Genomic DNA, 18,448 nt, shown 5'->3' with positions numbered 1-18,448 from the left:
GTTAGAAATGCGTTAAGTTTCATTTTGAATAATAAAGGTCCTCTTTTATAAACTCATCCACGAATTAAAACCCTCTTTACAGATCTACTCCTTTAGAGATTTTGAGGTTACAAGATACCAATTCGCCATATTTTTATGTAGTCTGTAGTACTTTTTCGTCAACATTTGAATGAAAAACGTTTTACGTTAATATTTGAATGAAAAACGTTTTACGTTATTTTTTTAACTGCTATTGAAGCCATGCATGCTTATTGAAGACTATGTATTGTATTCTACAAGCATTTGGAAAATTTCATCTCGTTCAGAGTGTTGTGAATAAGTAGACATTTCATCCTTCATCTAAAGACGTACAATAATATCGAAGTGTGTTTCTGATATTGAAAGATGGTGCAATATATGTACGAAATTAGATATTAATTGTGCAACGCGGAGAAATTTTCAACATCTATGGGTGATATTGTACAATGTGACAAAAACACGTTCAATATTATTCTAAGTCTATAGGCCGCTTGAGAGACCGATGAACATTTGTCTGAAATCTCAAATAACTCTGGAAAGCTTTGGATATCAGTGCAACCATATAATCAAAGTCACATTAAAATTCGATACTGAATCCATAATTCTAAAAAGGTATTGAGCATATCACCTGCAAAAACGAAGTTATACCAGTAGTATAAACAAAAGTCACAAAAACGTGAAAATATTTAAAATTTTCACATCCTGGATAACATATTGAAAATGAATTTCATGAAAATATCTGAGTTGTTCTTCGCCATATAATTGTGGATTACTGAAAAAATTATTCTGTAGGAAAGTTTTACTTTTCCATCACAAGCCAGAAAAACAGAAAACTGGTTATTACCAGTAATATTACTTTCTAGTTTTAAAAAAAGGTGGTCCTATTGTGGTATTTAATATTTTCAATACCACTTCCATTGTTTTGTTGAATAAAACTTTCCATTTTTTCCGATAATGGTACAACATATTTTACAGCAGAGTGCAACCAAACAGAACAACCCTTCCCACCTACTCGGCTGACTGGTATTTTTTCTCAGAAGGAAGAGGAAAGGAAAACCTGATATGAATGGGAATATTTAAAAAAAAATTAAAGAGGAAATTATTAAAAATAGGAGAACTATTTGAATTTGAAAGCAGCTAAGTTAGAAAAAGAATTAAGTCCATGTCTGAATTCATTGACATATTCTTTAGATCACTCTATTTATTATTTATATAAAGCAGGAACAGGACAAACAAATAGAAGAACTTTAATTGTCTAGGTAAGGTATCAAGGGTCCTCCTAAGTAAAAAAGTAAATATAGGAACATGCATAAAATTTAATGAGCAGTTTTGTTGGCAATAACATACAGTTTGTGTACAATAAAAGAGAAACATGTCACAATAACATATTGAAGCAGAAACAACCATAATTTAACGTTATCAAAAAATAAATTTAAAACATCAAATTTACAGAAACAATTAATAAATATAATTTTTTGAGAAGTTAAATTATTTATTCAAATATCTGATGTAATACCATAAGTTTATCTTGGTCAAGGTCAGAAATGACATCATTGAACTCAGTGGAAAAAAATTCACGGATTGACTTGAGAAGATTTGACAACATCACTTTGGTATCTGGAAATAAAAATGATATTATTATGTTTCACAATGATTAAAATAAAATAAATACCTTCATTAGGAGATTCATTATTAAGAAAAATATGTACTAGGATTCGTAAAACTTTTTTGATATTAATTTTCAATACGTCTGATCCATTCTGGTAAAGTACAAATAAAGATTTAACAACAGCTTCATTTTCTTCAAAATCTGTTCTCAGAGGTAAACGATCTAAGAAAACAGGCAGCACCTAAAATCATTTTTGTTAATGTTTTCAATAATTTGTTTAAATAAATAGCACTTACTTGATCTAAGGGAATTCCATTAGAATTAACTATAATTATTTTGGCAATAGCACCACAAATATTATCCAAAGTGCCTTCATGACATTCCTTGTTAATAGAAGAAGAAAGAGCTTGCAGAATATCTGGAAAATAACTAGATCCAAAAAAGATTAAAATTTACCTGACATGAAAATCTTTTACAAATTTCCAATAGTTATGTCCATTAAAGTTTTTTATATTTCATGAATGCACAAAATTTTTTTCTGATTCAAATTATTCTGATTAGTTGCAGCATATGATTATTATAATAAAAAAATATGCAACATTGCTCACAATTCTGATTTTATTCTTAACTGTACTTTAGCTAGCCAGGGAAGAAAAAAAAAAGTAAAATTCATATTGTGCCTACATTTGAGAAAATCAATATGGACTGTATTATATTTTCAGAAAGTTCTTAATGAGCGGTAAAAAATAGCGCAAAATATATAGGGAATTTGATTAAAAAATAATAAACTGAATGAATATCTTGAAAACTGCGACGGCCAAAAACAAAAAGAGTACGCCACTGAATTCTAGGTAAAAGTAGCTATGAATATCCATTGCAACTATTTAAATATATTCCGCAATATTCGGTGTCTAAAAATCAAATCTGTTTTTGTTATCATTCATAGTGGAAATACCAAGGTGCGCTAGCAAGCTTATACAAATTCGTTCATTTCGGCGATAAACATTTGAGAGAAAATTGTTGAATTTCAATATACTGACTTATTATTGACTATTAAAGAAAATAACAGATCGAAATGGGTTGGCTTTGAAACAATTTAGGAAACAACTCATTTGTTGAATGGCCTTGGAGGTTCCCATGTCTCAATCCACTTCATTAGGTACGGTTTTTGGGAGATTCCCAAGAAATTTTTCAAGTAAGAAATCTTGAAAAGGAAACATCCTACAAAAAGATGCTTCGAAAATAAGGTTGATGGTTTTGAGGGGGAAGTCCACTTATAAGTGGAGATTTTAGGAGACTAAAATCTCTTCCGTTTACTTCACCCTTGTGAGTGGACGGGGGTCAACTTTGGAATTTTAAATGGCAATACTTGGTTTTTATAGCAGGTTTGTATTGCACGGCAAAAAATACCAAAGCTTTTTACAATTTTTCACGATACATCATAGATGGTCCTACAATCGAATTCAAATTTTCCACCAGAACAAGCTTTATCACTCATATAAAATGTTGCATTTTTGAGATTTTTGACTGATTCAAATTAAAAAAAATTACCAGATATATTTTATCTAATACAAACTAGAGAACAATGATCAGCTTTTCATCATAGCAGTAATTTTTGATCTTTTGTTCTAATACTCTACTCAATCAGCCCTCAGGAGATCGTCTATGGTGTCAAAAAATCTGACGACGTCCTTACGAGTCTTGGCTGTCAATAGCGAGAACTGGAGTAAAATATTTAGACATTTCTTTCTAAATATTGCATAAATTAAAAATTAAAGTTAAATTACCTTGCATTCATATTTATGTACCATGATATCAGATCAAAAACAAGAACACCCAAGATATTATGTTCAGGTGAAAATATGAATTTCTCATCCAAAAAAAAATTACCTGAATGTTGCATCTTTTCCATGTAAAATCATTTCACCAAGCCCATAAACAGCATTATTTCTAACTTCTTCCGAATTGTCTTTCATTCCAACCAACCAAAGTTGCATCAGCTGAGCAACAAATTTTTCTATAAACACGCCCAAGCATGACATACATTCTGCAAGAGTTCCAAACGAAAAAGATCTTTGAGATAAACTTTGTTGCTTCATCTGAAAAATATTATGTATAGATCGGTTTTCTATCATTTAATAATTAGAACAAAAAATTTCTTACTGTTCTCAAAGAAAGAAGATGAAGAATATTAGGGAAATAGAGAACAAAATCATCTGGATTTATAGCTTTTCCATATTTCGGAATAATATCACAAGCAGATTCCAGTAATATTTCATCTTTTTCAGCATCTGTAGTGTCCTCAATATTTTCAAAACTGCTGATGACATTCAAATCATTATCTTGACAAATTGTCTGAAATAAAAATAAGCGCCGGTTAATAAATAAAGGTCACTCAATGAATAGTCCTGAAATTGAAGAAATGAAAATTCGTTGTTTCCACCGTCCCCTAGTTATTCCTGTCTTAAAATTCGAAAACTACAAACATTGTGACAAAATTCTAGAATAATTCATTCTAGGAAGAAGTATTACAATTACAGTAAGAGATAGAGGCTAGCAATTTTTTTCATTCTGTGGACATATCACTTTTGTTGGCATATAAAATTTTATATCAACAATTGTCGTTACATCTATGACCAAACGAAGAACAACTACTGACAGGGGAAAAGTGTTATTAAACAAAATTTATTAAGCATTTTCAATAATTGTAGTTCTTGAAATTTTGATTAAATGTTTTTCTGTTCCGAATTTTACATACCTTATGAGTCAGAATATCTATAACGCAGTTCATTATAGCTTCCCGATGGCCTTCTCCTACAAATGCTTCACCTTTAATCTCTTCCAATAAATCAGCAAAGGCGTCTAATCCAGTTATGACAACTCCTTTTTCTTCATCGGATCTTATTATTTCTGCACATTTTGGAATAAACAATTGCAAAACTTTATATAGTGCCTGCTTTGTTTCATGGATATCAATTTTGTGTAAGGTAATACAAAATTGTAAAATTGTTTCTATTGCAGCTTTACGTATGTGGTCCCTGGGATAATCTGTCAATTTGAAGATTTCTTCAAAACATTTTTCTATGTATGGTAAAAATCCTTTACTGCAAATGATTAAGACATTAAATATCAAATATCAAGAATGATTTTCTTCAAAAGTCAATTCCACTAACTGAGCCAAACTTTTTTAATCCAACTTTCTTCAAAATGTACAAACTATTCGGAAAATGAAGACTAAATGTATAAATCCTCAATAAATTAAATATAGAAAATATTTGAAAATCGATACAGATGCGTTCATGAGTTGATGGGATTCTTATGAAAAAAATAGTGGCGACTATGACTCACATATGTATTTTTTTGAATATTTCTGCAGAAAAAGTTTTTTCCACAAAACCTTCTGAACATACGTAGTATTATAAGACTGTTTGCAGTTTGCATAAAAATGTACAGGGTGTTTATAAGAAGATCATGAACTTGACAACTCAATTTCATCAAAACTCAAAATTTAATTGATTCCGTCCTTACTTGATGGAAAATCATATTGATTTGGTAAAAAATAAATGTAAACACTTACTACTTTCCACAGATTTTAATTATTTCCGAAAATTCTTTCGCCGTCTAAGCGGCTTCATCAAGGTTACATTGCAAAGTGTAAAATTAAAACTCAAAATTTTCGAATTACAACCTATCATTTTAATCATTTTAGGTATAGGGTTTGCTTGAGTAAGTTCCACTCCTTTTGTACATAGAATTGACTGAAATATAGGTTCTAATTGCAAAAACATTAATTTTGATGAATTTGAGTTGTCCATCTTCCCATAAACACAGTGTTCATTTTTAATCCAAATCGCAAACTACTTATTTTCAGAATCGAAAATAAAAAAGGTTTTTTTGACAAAAACTTTTTTTTTGGATGTGCCATTTGAAATGAGGAAGTAGTAGTCTGTTTCCGGTATAACCGGAAGTTGTAGAGATCTGAAAATATTTTAGGGAGAAAGATCATTGTTTCAAACCCCAACACGCAAATTTTAAGCACAAAATTATGTAGTTTTTCATAAACGTCTAATAGACCATCGCGGTGAATCACCCTGTATATTTTACTTGATTTGTTCAATGAAATTTGTCTTGAGGGGATTATTTATTATTGATGAAATGATGACCTTGTTCTTATCTAAGCCCCAGAAAATAGGGAAAGTTTCACTAACTTGTAGTCACAATAAATGTATAACTCAAAGTTTCATTGAGCTGGCCCTTTCACATTTTCAAATGAGGGAAATTTTTTAGGAAATTATTCAAAATAAATATTTACTATAAAATAATGTTGCAAGATATATCATATATACTGCATTTAAATGGAAAAAGATGTTTCTTTCACTCAACGAGTCAGCTGATAAAAATTACCTACTTTGTATGGGAACAAATCTCTTTTAATGTTAAACAAGCCTGCTCTTTTTCATCGATGTATGGATTTTCAACAGAAAAATTACATTGTCCTAAATCTTCACTATCATTTGAGCTAATGTCTTCTTCATCTGAATTTTCCTCGGAATCGCTATTTTGTGCAAAAATATCACAATCCAATTTTTTATCTTCATCATCATAGTATGTCTGAAAAAGTTTTGTCTAATTGTGGAACAGAAACAAATTCCAAAAACTAAGCCTCACCACTATGCCATCACTATTTTGTAATGTGACAACCAGCTCTTGAATGATTTTAGGTAATACCATAACAATATCTTCTTTCATTAGACAAGACAAAGCCCCAAATAAAGCAAAAACAGCTCTCCTCACATCTGGATCAGATGTGTCAATTAATTTTAGTGCCATTTGTAAAGTGTCTTGCACTAAAGGTCTAAAGTGCTCTTCGCCCACACCTTCTGCAATAACAGCTAAAGAATCTGCAAATTCGAATTAAGGAGATTGTTACTCAAATTAATTTCATGAAGGAGATCATAATAATTATGATCAACATACGAGTATTGATCTCAACAAAACACTCAAATAAGAAACTCTATTTGTAATTTTTGATGGACCAGTGGTATTTTAGAAAAATGTAAAAAGACACTTTGGCCCAGTACTACACTTTTTGGTCCCCAGCAGTTTTTTTCATATCTGCTACCTTTTTCCATTTTCGGTGTAAAATTGAATGATGTTTAAGTTCACTTGAAATTTTGAATAATGAATCTAACCTTGTAACTCGCGCCTTCTATCAGAGTCAGATATAAAAACAAATTCAGGGGATGTATCAGCTTTCAAAACATATTTGTAAAAAATTCCATTAAAATGTTGCCAGTTATTTTTGCAAAATTCGTAGGACATGTGTAATTTTTCTTCATCTTGAAAACGGATGGAGTGACGAAATTTTTTTACTAAGCAAACCCCAATTATTTTTCAGTTTTCTTCCTATCCTAGAGACAGGGTCCCCTTTTTTCGAAACACCCTATATGCATAGACAACCAGTATAATAATTTGTAATGTTAGGTTATTTAAAGTTTTTTTGTCAATTAACCATAAAAAACTATTGTTGTAAAATCTCCTTTAAATGTTCAGTTGAAAGAGTTCATAGAACATATTTTATCTTTTGTAATTTCCTATCTCACATTATTTACCTTTATAATTTATCAAATTTCAAAGTTCCTCAGTACTTGAATAAACTTGCACAATAATAAATTAAAACATGATTACTAGGATGAAACTTACCCAGTGCATAACTTCGAAGATCATAATTAATTGAACCTGGGGGTGAGTTGATGTATATGTTCAATATTTCGATTATTCTAGAGAAATAAGGCATTATCCCAACTTTCACAGCAGTAACAACGGCTTCGAGTGTTGTGAAACATGATTTCTTGAGTTCCATTGACCATCCCTGGGGGTTCAACCCCTGGATTAGTTTTTCCATCAATACCGGTAAATAGGGCATTAAAGCTTCATCTAAATTTTCACAGAATGTTCCAATAGCATAAAAAAGTCTATCCAAACATTTTGATTCAGTCTTTTCTTTTTCCATTTCATTATAAACATGATTCAGGAATTCAAACAATAAAGGAAGTAATTTTTCAGCATACATACTTACTTCTGGCTGAAATTAAAAATATTTTCAAATATTATATATCTTACTGATAAGCCAAAAGTTTTCATATTTTTGTTCATATCCATTTTCAGTTTATATTTCTAACCTTGATAGATTAAGAATGAATTTAAAGATTTATTGGAAAGATATCCGTACTAATTTAATGAATCCGAATGTGCGTTTGTTATCTTTCAAAGCCCAAAGGACACATCCGATAGATATCGATTCAAGGAAGGAGATCATTTTGATTTAAACTGGAAAAATTTTCATGGAAGGAGGACAGGTAATCATTCAATAATATGCTGCTATGCAAGAATTGAAGTACCTGCTCCATTCCATTTTGGGTGAGACAGCCAGGTTTCTCACTTGTTATTTAAGATAGAGCCTTGAGGTTTTCACGTTCCTGTCCTACTTTTTCGTGAAACTCAAGTTGGTCTAATCAGATTCTGCATAACTGTTTCCGTTCAAAAGATACAAGGTGATTTTGGAAATTGATACTTTTCGGACCCCTCCTTTATCTCCGAAGTTATTAATAATGCTGAGGTAAAAACTACGTCTGAATCAGAATTCTGCGTAGAATCCAGTGGCGTACTCAATATTTTTTTTCGGGGTATGGTTTTGAAGATTCAACACAAACTTATGTTTTTTTTAATGGAACACCATGTGTATCATTACTTCGTTGAATTCGTTATTTTTTTCCCTTCAAAATGATATATGACACTATGTAGGTAGGTTGTTCAGAAATGTTAAAAAAACACTAAAACATCAAATAATGATGATTTTTTGTTAATGGGCAATGGATTTCCCATAGAAAAAAAGAGTCAATAATATATAGCGATGACAGCTAGATCAGATTGGTTTTTTCCCTCCAATGCCTACTTGATAAAACAATGCTCCCAAATGCATAGTAGCCATAATAACAACAAGGATGTTTGTGTCATCAATGACCTACTACTTTTAAAAATCGAAAGTAATAATCCTCTTATTGGAACATAGAAAATTTATGGCCCATTTACAAAAAATCATCATTATTTGACGTTTTAGTGTTTTTTTAACATTTCTGAACATCCTACCTACATAGTATCATATATCATTTTGAAGGGAAAAAAATAACGAATTCAACGAAGTAATGATATATAGGGTGTTCCATTAAAAAAAATATAGGTTTGTGTTGAATCTTCAAAACCATACCCCGAAAAAAAAAATTGAGTACGCCACTGGATTCTACGCAGAATTCTGATTCAGACGTAGTTTTTACCTCAGCATTATTTCTAATAACTTCGGAGATAAAGGAGGGGTCCGAAAAGTATCAATTTCCAAAATCACCCTGTATCTTTTGAACGGAAACAGTTATGCAGAATCTTATTAGACCAACTTGAGTTTCACGAAAAAGTAGGACAGGAACGTGAAAACCGCAAGGCTCTATCTTAAAAAACAAGCGAGAAACCTGGCCGTCTCACCCAAAATGGGATGCACTTGTACATAATTAGTCTTATGTGCGGAATCTTAACACACGTTTACAATAATGTCGCCTTCAGAAACAAAAAGTTACTGAAAATGGCATAAATACAGGGTGGGTTTTTGAAAACAAAATAGATGAAATAACAGTGGAATGGATTAATTTCGAAAAAATGCTCGGACACGTCGATTTTTGATTTGAGGGGATAACTTTTCAGTTCAAATTCACATCGCTTCAGCCCTTAGTGTTACAACCCTAACCCCTAAATTTCGAATAGGGAAGATGGGGTTAGTGATACCTCATTTGGAAGATCTTTTTATTCTGAGTTCAGCATATTAATTTTTCTTCAACTTGAGTTGATAGTCTAAATATATAGACGAACGTTGGTTCAGTCGAAATTCATTTCAATTGTCCTTACCCTGTAAATTGAACTTCAACATACTATAGAAAATAATAATTCTTATCACCAACATTTTCCTTTCAAGATCTTTACTTTAAAATGAAAAAATTGGTACTATATCAAAATTTTCATGAAAACAAATTTTCTCGTTTTGATGGATGAAAAAACTAGACAAAATAGTAAATTAAGCTACATTTCTGGGTTATGGCCAACATTTTCAATGCACAAACTAAAAGTGGAGTTGAAATTTTTTTGCATCAAAAATTCAAAATGAATTCTTACAATCCAATAAATAACTCTAATTATAAAGAATGTGTAGATCGTATAGTGCATAATGAATGGAGGTAAAGGCTAAATAAAAAAAAAAGGTATACTATACTCAGTGTACGGATGCATCAATCAGATATTATTATATTATAGAGGAAATAAATAAAAAATCAACTCAGATTTCTTTTTTACATACCTGTAAATGTTCTGAAAACTGACCCAGTGCAAAAAACGCTGCATTTTTCACTATGGTATTGTTATCTTTTATTGCATCACAGACACAATTAATGAAAGCTTCCAAATATTTATTTCTAATACACTCAGAGCATCCCTCAGCTAAAACAGCCAAACACAGATATGCGGCTTTCTTACGATAAGCATTTGTGCCTTGAATATCTGGTTCAATCTTTTCTAGTATATAATAAACTACTTTATCTGCTGGTATATTCAGTGCTATCAAATCTAAGGTCTGCGTTGCTACAGTAACTGGTGTTAATTGGTCAGAATCTCCAGCAAAATATTCTTCGTTTTCATCACCTGGTACAGAAGACATTAGATCCATTAAAACGTCGAGAATAGGTTTCACCAATTGTTGTTTGACCAGGACCTATAACATTTTTCTTAATCATTATAGTTTGTGAAGAAAATAATGTTTATGTTGTATTTTAAAAATGAGAAAAGTATTGACGCAATCAAAGGCTAATAAGCTTGTTCAAATTCGTATTTCAACTTCTGCACAAACAAAACCTGACCTAGTCTGTGACATGCCGTGAAAGGACCAACTGAAACTAGAGCAGCTACGTTGGATGACGTAAAATTGAGTGCCAATATTGTTATCATTCAAATTACTATACATATAAGCCTAGATTGTAATCAATAAAATTATAATTCCCTTAACATTTTGCGCAAAGTGTGGAGTGAAGACTATCTCTTGAACTTTTGAGGCTGGTTGTTCAGTTTGTTGCACAAAAATCATCCTAAAGTCAAGTGTTGTTTTAAACCGTAAAAACAAAAGTCAAGATAGAAAACATTGAACAATTTTCAAATGTTCAATATTTTCTATCTTGACTTTTGTTTTTACATTTTAAAACAACACTTGACTTTAGGATGATTTTTGTGAAACAAACTGAACAACCAGTTTTTTCACCTTCTGCTAATTTTGACTACTCCTATATCCATTTATTGGTCAGGATTTGGAGTGACTATATGTAATGTCTTGGCATTTTGATTTGATAATAACAAGCTTCAAGTTAATGTTTGATAATTAGCAAGTACAGATATTTATTGTGCTGCTGAATATATGATTTGAAATTTTCAATAAATATTATCAGTACATTACCTTTCCTTTGGCTTTAACCAGCCATCCCACAATACATATAGCTTTAACCTGTATACCTTGAGGCACAGCACTATTGCAAGAAAGTCTAAGGCACATCTCAATAACACTCCTTATGTGTGGCACAACCACTACCACTGCATCATCAATCAATTCCTCTAATATTCCTAAAGCATCTGTACCCTTTTGCTCATCAATAAAAGCAAATGCTTTCATAATCTCTAACATACGTGGTAGTAGTTCATGATAAACATTAATCATCTGAAAAAATTGCAAAGAATGAATGATAGTACACAGGACCAATAAATAAATGAATTCTATGTAGATCCACTTGTAGATTCTGCAAGATTACCAAATTTTACTAGAAAGTTGAGATAACTTATGTCACATAATTTCAACTATATTTATATTCAATCATAAATACTTCAGTGAATTTTCACTGAAGTATAAATTTATATAATGAAACCTCTTCATCTACTTATGGTAAACATTTAGAATAGGTATATGACCTTGAATCCCATACGTCAAAATGTCAGGTACCTTGCCACATCAAAAAATTAATCAGGTAATTAAAGTAAAGTAAGAAGTTTTCACACTAATTCCCGCCCCTGACAGTTATAATAATATGTTTATCTCTAAATATTTATTCTGATTCATAATACGACTGTTAATGTTACAAAAAAATTCATCCTGCAGCCAAGATGTTTATGGAAATGCATTGGCCATTGACAGAACTTTAAATGGAGTGGTTACAAAATACATTGCATATCAACATGATAATTGATTCACCTATATAATTTGGACCTTTTTTTTTTAATTTAATGGAGCACTTGTTAGCAGAGGTGAAGGATTTCTTTGCTTAGTTCTTTCCCTTGTAAGTTCTACGAACAAAGTGATTAAAATATTCAAATAAATGTTTGTTTTTTAAGAAGTTTATTGAAAACTAGGAGCTCCAAATTGAATGATAGTAATATATCATCATCAAACAGCCCTCTGCTTAACATAAACCTACCATAATAATAAAAAAAAATAACAAATAAATGAATGCTATTTTCAAACTAGCAACATAGCTGCCAATTTGATGTAGAAAATTGGATGTCTTTCGAAAGTCTCAAGGTCATATGTTTATTCTACATGTTTACCTTACTTATTTTTCGATTTTATTTGCTTTGGATAATATCACTTTTTTTTAATAACATGTAAATATACTTACTTGCTGATGACCAGAAATTGTAGGTACAAGATGCTTCATTGTTTTAAGGGTATTATAAGCTAAGTTTGAAGAGAATTCCTCAATTGAATTTAAAGTATTTGAAAATAATGCAGCTAATGAATCGAAATGCTTGATATATGAACCATGGGAAATCTCTGTTGTTATCGAAAGGGTATACATTCCAAGCTGTAAAGTAAATAAATTATTTACAGTATCAATAATATGTATTGGTATAAAATGATTAAAACAAATGAAGATAAAAAAACTTACTTCTCTATCTGATAAATTATCGCTGCTGCATAAAGTAAAAATAAATTGTAGGAATTCTGGCCAAGAGTTGTCAGCAAGTTCGTATTTTCCTAATTGACCCAACAGCTGAGCAATACCAGTTTTTACAGATAGATCTGCTTCATTCATTAGAGCTGATATCATTCCCTGTTTTATTCTAAAATGTCATTAAATTAAAATCAAAAGTAGAGCGATTTGAGATATCGTACAGTGATTTCATATCAGGAGGTAGCTTAGCCCATATTCGTTTTTTCGAAAATTTTCTTCTCAGTAGAACAACTGTAATATGACGAATGTCTGCTCTTTGACTGCTGACCAATATGTCACATAATGCAATTATACATTTGGGGTCTAAGAAAGCTTTCTTCAATTCAGCGGTACCCTATTAAAAAACAAAACACGAAGACATTGAGGTATTGAATTAATAGTTTCATTGAATTAGATAACTCACTTCCTGCACAGATTTGCTATCGGACACTAGAAGTTTTTCTAGAATATTCTCCATTGTTTTTTGAAAGTAGAAAAACTTAAGATATTCTTGTTATTAAGCACGCCTGCTAAATTAAATTTGAAAGGTTAAGGTTAGAACAAAGATCATAGAAGTTTATATTCTAAGATCATAGATATGCTAAATCTGTGAAGTCCAGTCCTGTCCAGTCCAGAGTGCTCCATATCAGATATGGAGAGCTCCATATCTCTGGAAATACTCCTTGAATGGAAGATTGGAAGAGCAGTATACCAATACCAATATTCAAGAAGGAACACGATAACTATAGAAATATAGCTCTACAGACTCCACTCACAAATTATTCACTAAGATATTGGCTAATAAAATCTCCAATCAAGTGAACATTTCCGAGGAACAACAAGTATTCAGGTGAACGGTGGATGCAATTCAAAATCTTTCTCGGGCCAAATTTACGTAGGTGCGTCCTCTCTCTAGGGATTGCGGTGTTTCGTCCCGAGATCGCTGGTGGAGGTGGACTCTTCACTCCATCGTGGAGAGGTGTCTCTGCCGCAACGCGGTGGCCCTCATAAACCCACTGGGAGAGTGGCGAGACACCCATAACGCCACCTCTCAGGAAAACAGAGTCACTACATTGAAATTGATAGAGAAATTAATTGAGTTTAATCAACCCAAGTTCACATGCTTCCTCTACTTAATGAAGGTTTTTGACATAATAAGAATCTGAGACATTCTTGCTTCCCGATAATGTAAGAAAATGTAAACAATATTTAAAAATAATATTAACATCGATAACACAACAGGGATACATTATTATTATCATTAAATTTACAAGAGTTGAGGCGAAAGCTATAAACTCACAAAAAAAAATACAAAAATTTAAGCATAAAAAAAGTACAAGGTGGTATAACTATAGTACACTATGGCCCAGCAAACGGGCAAAGGGTTCCAAGTGTCAAACACGCGGTTGGACAGGAAACGCTGCCTGCGGACCGAGGAAAAACATACTGTGTGAAACGAGATGGTGACAGCCTGAGTCCAGTGCTTTTAAACTATTAATTGACCGAGATATTGAAAGAAACATAAAAATCCGGGCAGCCTATAAGATGGGAAATTGTTCTTTAAAGATTAGGTATGTGCTAAGCAGATGGCGCTGTCCTTATAGCAGAAAATAAATACCACCTACAACTCCTCGTGAATTAATTCAAAAAAGCCGCAGAAAAACTAAATATGAGTATTGGTATTGGTCCTTCGAGCCGGATAATGAAAATAGCAAAAGGTTCCGACGAGTAGTGTTGTGATAATCGGAAAGCAAAGCTAAATTGTACAAGTGGAACAAAATGCAGCAATACAAACGGAAAATCAGAAAATCAACGCAACAGAGTATTGAAGGCACACAGCAACACAAACGGATAATTCAACAAAAAAAACATTTAATTCGTTTATTGTTTGATCATTCTCATTATCGTTGTTTGAACATTCAGATGCATTCGGAATATCCATCAGATATGAATGCCAGTTGATTTGTCGAAATGTTTTCTTTCTCGCAAATGACATACTAGCCGGTTTATCACCTGTACCCTTCAAATGCAAGCTGAAATATGTTTAAAAATGAATCTTTGCATAAATGAAAATTAATCGTTATTATGTTTACCATCTTTCAAATGAATATTGTCGTCTCTTCTAAAAGCTATCACCCACTGATAGGAAACTTCCGACTTTGGAAAGTTAAAGTACCTTATTTCGGTTCACTTTGTATTTCTTCTGTTATTATTAGAACCAAAAACTGTTCGATTATGAATTATTTTCATTTTCATTTTATATACAGTAAATTGGAAATTCCCGGAAGCGAAGGACAAGATTGTAGTACCAAAATCGTTGGTAGAGTTTTTCAATTATTGAGAAAACAAAATTTCATATGGGCATACTCTGGAACCATATTAAACGCACTACTTTACACTCCATTCAAGAGTCTTGTGCACGGCGGCTGGACATAATCAATTTGATCTCGAATATGATTCATCAGCGAGCTAAATTCTTTGGCGAGACGTTCTCGAGCCCACAATACATTTGCTTGCACATGGTATATGCTACTTTCGTTCGTTCGTTACGCGCAGCTACGTCACTCTCGAGCATCTCGAGAATTATTGAAATAATGTACTCAATATCTTTTGAAATAACATATTAAGCATAGTTTCAATCAAGAAAATGATTATAAGGTTTTAGTTCAATTAGGGGTTATAATATAATTCTTCATTCCTAGCTTTCGGTTCAATTTTGTGTCTTCTTCAGTTTCCCTGAAGAAAGCTCAAAATCGAGCCAAAAGCTAGGAATAAATAAATTAAGAGTAGTATCATTATGATTCTTCATTGAACTGAAAACCTTATAATCATTTTCTTGATTTTTTCAAAACGCAGTTCGATATTCATCTAATATTAAGAATGAAGAGGTGACTCTGCTGCAACGCGGCGAGCTGCTAGAGCCGTAGTAGAGTGACGTGACGCAACGTCCATAACGCCACCTCTCAGGCAGACAGAGTCTCTACAACCCAATCATTCGAAACTTCTGTAATTGAGCAATTACAGACATTAAGGCAAAATTATAGCCTCTGTTTCACCAGAGCAAGGGCGCAAAAGTGGAATATTATACCACATTTATCCTCTTATTTCGAGGATAAGATCTAGAGCCCGGTTCACGCACAACATTCCTGTATTATTCTACTATAGGTAGGAGCTGACCTTAACATCGAAGAGCTATTTCAATTCATGTATATATTCTATTCTTCAGCGTGCAGACAAGAGTGGCATACAGTTCTGCCTGCACTATTGAACAGTCCTTCCCTAGAAGAATGGAAGGACTAAAACAAGACTATACAATCCCGTCACCAGTCCCTTTGGATGCACATAGTCATCGGTGAACCAAGTGGAGCCTACAGGTTCAAGAAACCAGTTTGGGTAGATCATTGGACCATTACCTTATAGGGTTCCCCGAAGCAAAATCTAGTGCCGCACGGTCTACGTAGAAGGGATACATTAGTATGTTCCACCCGCATGCGCCTTGAATAGTCAGCTATTACGCAATTGTCTCTGTTCCCAGACTCTAAGTGCAGTTTTCATAGCCACCTCCTTGACAACAATGTGTACAGGAGGAATACAGGGCAATCTATCGCTGCCATGGGGGTAAATCCCAGAGCGCCTGTAATGCAGACTCTCCATAGAAGTCCACCATGTCAGATATGCTTAGGTTAGGCTGGTTTTAGAGTCACACTGACCGTCAGCGCTGAAGCCTACGCGCGTAGCTCTCAGCGCGTAGCAACTAGCAACTCGTTTCAGAGTCACGCTGAACGTCGTGAGGTACAGTCATGCCCAACCACAAATTCAATCACACGACCAGTATCAATATCGCGATTCATTGTTGCGTTGACTGTCCCCGTCAGCGCGTGCGTTTTACGTAACGCTGTGTCCTACGTGAGCGAATCATTGCGAGCGATTAGCGCGACGCGACCAAACGCGATATATCAAACATTGGAATATAATAGCGCTGTCCTACGTGCAGTCGTATCGGTCGTAAAACTGTTTCAGCCGAATTTCGCGCTCTGTCGGCGATCAAATTGTTTGATATTTCCAAGCGGAATACGCGCGAACTTCAGTAGTTCTTGTTGATGCAGGCACGTTTGCTTCGACCGCTCTACAATGAATGATTTAAACGAAGTTTTAATACTGGCTGTTAGAAATTCCAGTATACTCTGGGACAAGACTGATAAAAGATATCATAATCGACTGTTGGTGGATAGAGAATGGAGTAGAATTGCCGATGAACTGATGATTGACAAATTAACTATAGTATTATATACACTGAGAGGAGTGTTCATTTGATATTATCGAAAATGCATTATAGTTAATGAATAATTTATTGGATCTATGGTCAAACAAATATTAGTTTCATGGAAATAAATAATTTATTTGAAATCCCATCAATAATCATCATTTATTATTCCACTTCATTTATTTACGCATAACTTATATTACTAATGCTGAAGAAATATCCATTTGAAGGAAATAAATATAGTTGAGGTTAATATATCATTGAGTAATAATAAATAAACCTTATTTATATGTAATACGTAGGTATCCATGCAGATTAAAAAAAAATATTTCAATTCAGTAATGGTTTACGTATTTCTTAGATTTTTTTTTTTGGTTTTTTCTATATAGTCAAATGTTGTAGGAAGCAATCTACAATAACTGTGGAATAAATTTGGAGAAGTCCTTAATTGTTTATATAAGTGGTGAAACTCTCCAAAATTCATTCGTTCCAAAAAAATTTAATTTGTTGGATTTCTCTTTCTTCCCATTTTTCTGCGTCTTACAATTAGCATTTTTGAAGCCACATTTTCACATATGAATAATTTACGTTTTCTTGACCACCTCATTATAACTGTTTCTCTACAAGCGTATGACAACGGACTGATCTTCCGCAATGCACAATCCCAACCCAACCCAACCATATTTATGTCGCGTCGTGTCGCGTTTGTAGATTTCAACGTAGGACAAAAAAAGTCGCGCTGCTCACATCGCTCGCGTAGTACATAAAATTGGCGTCGCTCGCGTCGTAACATTAGTCGCTCACGTAGGACATAGGGTAACACAGTAAAATTCCCTGAGCTCTGTAGCGCGTCGTGGTCAGCGGCGCCGACGCGATTCCTCAGCGCTGAGCCGTCGGCGTTATTCTAAAACGCTTCATAAGTAATCATACATATTGGCCTGTCAGCGCCGACGGTCAGCGTGACTCTAAAACCAGCCTTAGGTTATGCCTCACCAACACATGCGGTGTATAAAGCTTAGAATATAGATATTATTAATGTTCTAAGGTATAAAGTGTGGTCTGAAGCTCCATCTATACCCAGGACTCTCCGTATAGTCCTACATAGGCCTTCTACCACAGACTAGTAATCTGTGCTTCTACTTTCGAGTTTCAATGTGTTTGTTCCACAATCATTTGCTGTCCAATATCACACTAAGATATCTCGGATAGAGTGAAAAAAGTTAGATGTAGCTGGGTAACCTCTTTTAAGAAATAGAATCATTTTCCAATTTGAGAATCAAATAGAAGTCAATTCAATAAAAAAAATAACCAATGCTTCAGAAAGATTCTAACAAAACTCATATTGTATTGATTATCACCAAAAAATAATTTCTATATATAATTTCACTTCCTATTTAGAACCACCTAAGATTCCATTGTACAAAGAAGTTGATCAAGCGATGGGAGTGAAACCTATCATGAGTCTATTAATTCATAATCTCTAGTTTTTAT

At 33.0% G+C, this 18,448-nt stretch overlaps 1 protein-coding gene across 1 annotated transcript; it reads right to left on the bottom strand.

Annotated features, from left to right (window-relative positions):
• Positions 1–1,314: 1,314 nt before the first annotated feature.
• On the bottom strand, positions 1,315–13,278 carry LOC123674173 (importin-4-like). Its single transcript, XM_045609094.1, has 15 exons — positions 13,118–13,278; positions 12,876–13,048; positions 12,649–12,823; positions 12,379–12,564; positions 11,169–11,426; positions 10,026–10,436; positions 7,331–7,712; positions 6,296–6,528; positions 6,036–6,238; positions 4,386–4,731; positions 3,791–3,982; positions 3,518–3,726; positions 1,924–2,056; positions 1,691–1,868; positions 1,315–1,635 (listed from the first exon to the last, which is right to left on the bottom strand). The coding sequence occupies exons 1-15, from the start codon at positions 13,169–13,171 to the stop codon at positions 1,511–1,513; spliced, it is 3,258 nt and encodes a 1,085-aa protein (XP_045465050.1). The 5' UTR covers positions 13,172–13,278; the 3' UTR covers positions 1,315–1,510.
• Positions 13,279–18,448: the final 5,170 nt, after the last annotated feature.

Source organism: Harmonia axyridis, chromosome 2 (genome assembly GCF_914767665.1).
Source record: "Harmonia axyridis chromosome 2, icHarAxyr1.1, whole genome shotgun sequence".
In the NCBI taxonomy this organism is placed as follows: Eukaryota; Metazoa; Arthropoda; class Insecta; order Coleoptera; family Coccinellidae; genus Harmonia; species Harmonia axyridis.
The sequence above is the reverse complement of the archived record's forward strand: the minus strand, read 5'-3'. Positions and strand labels throughout refer to the sequence as shown.

Excerpts from the sequence above, each read along its gene's own strand:
- LOC123674173 (XM_045609094.1), bottom strand. The coding sequence starts at position 13,171 with ATGGAGAATATTCTAGAAAAACTTCTAGTGTCCGATAGCAAATCTGTG. Across the intron at positions 6,239-6,295 it reads AAAATAGTGATGGCATAGTG|ACATACTATGATGATGAAGA; the intron begins GTGAGGCTTAGT and ends AAACTTTTTCAG. Across the intron at positions 4,732-6,035 it reads GAGATTTGTTCCCATACAAA|TAAAGGATTTTTACCATACA; the intron begins GTAGGTAATTTT and ends AATCATTTGCAG.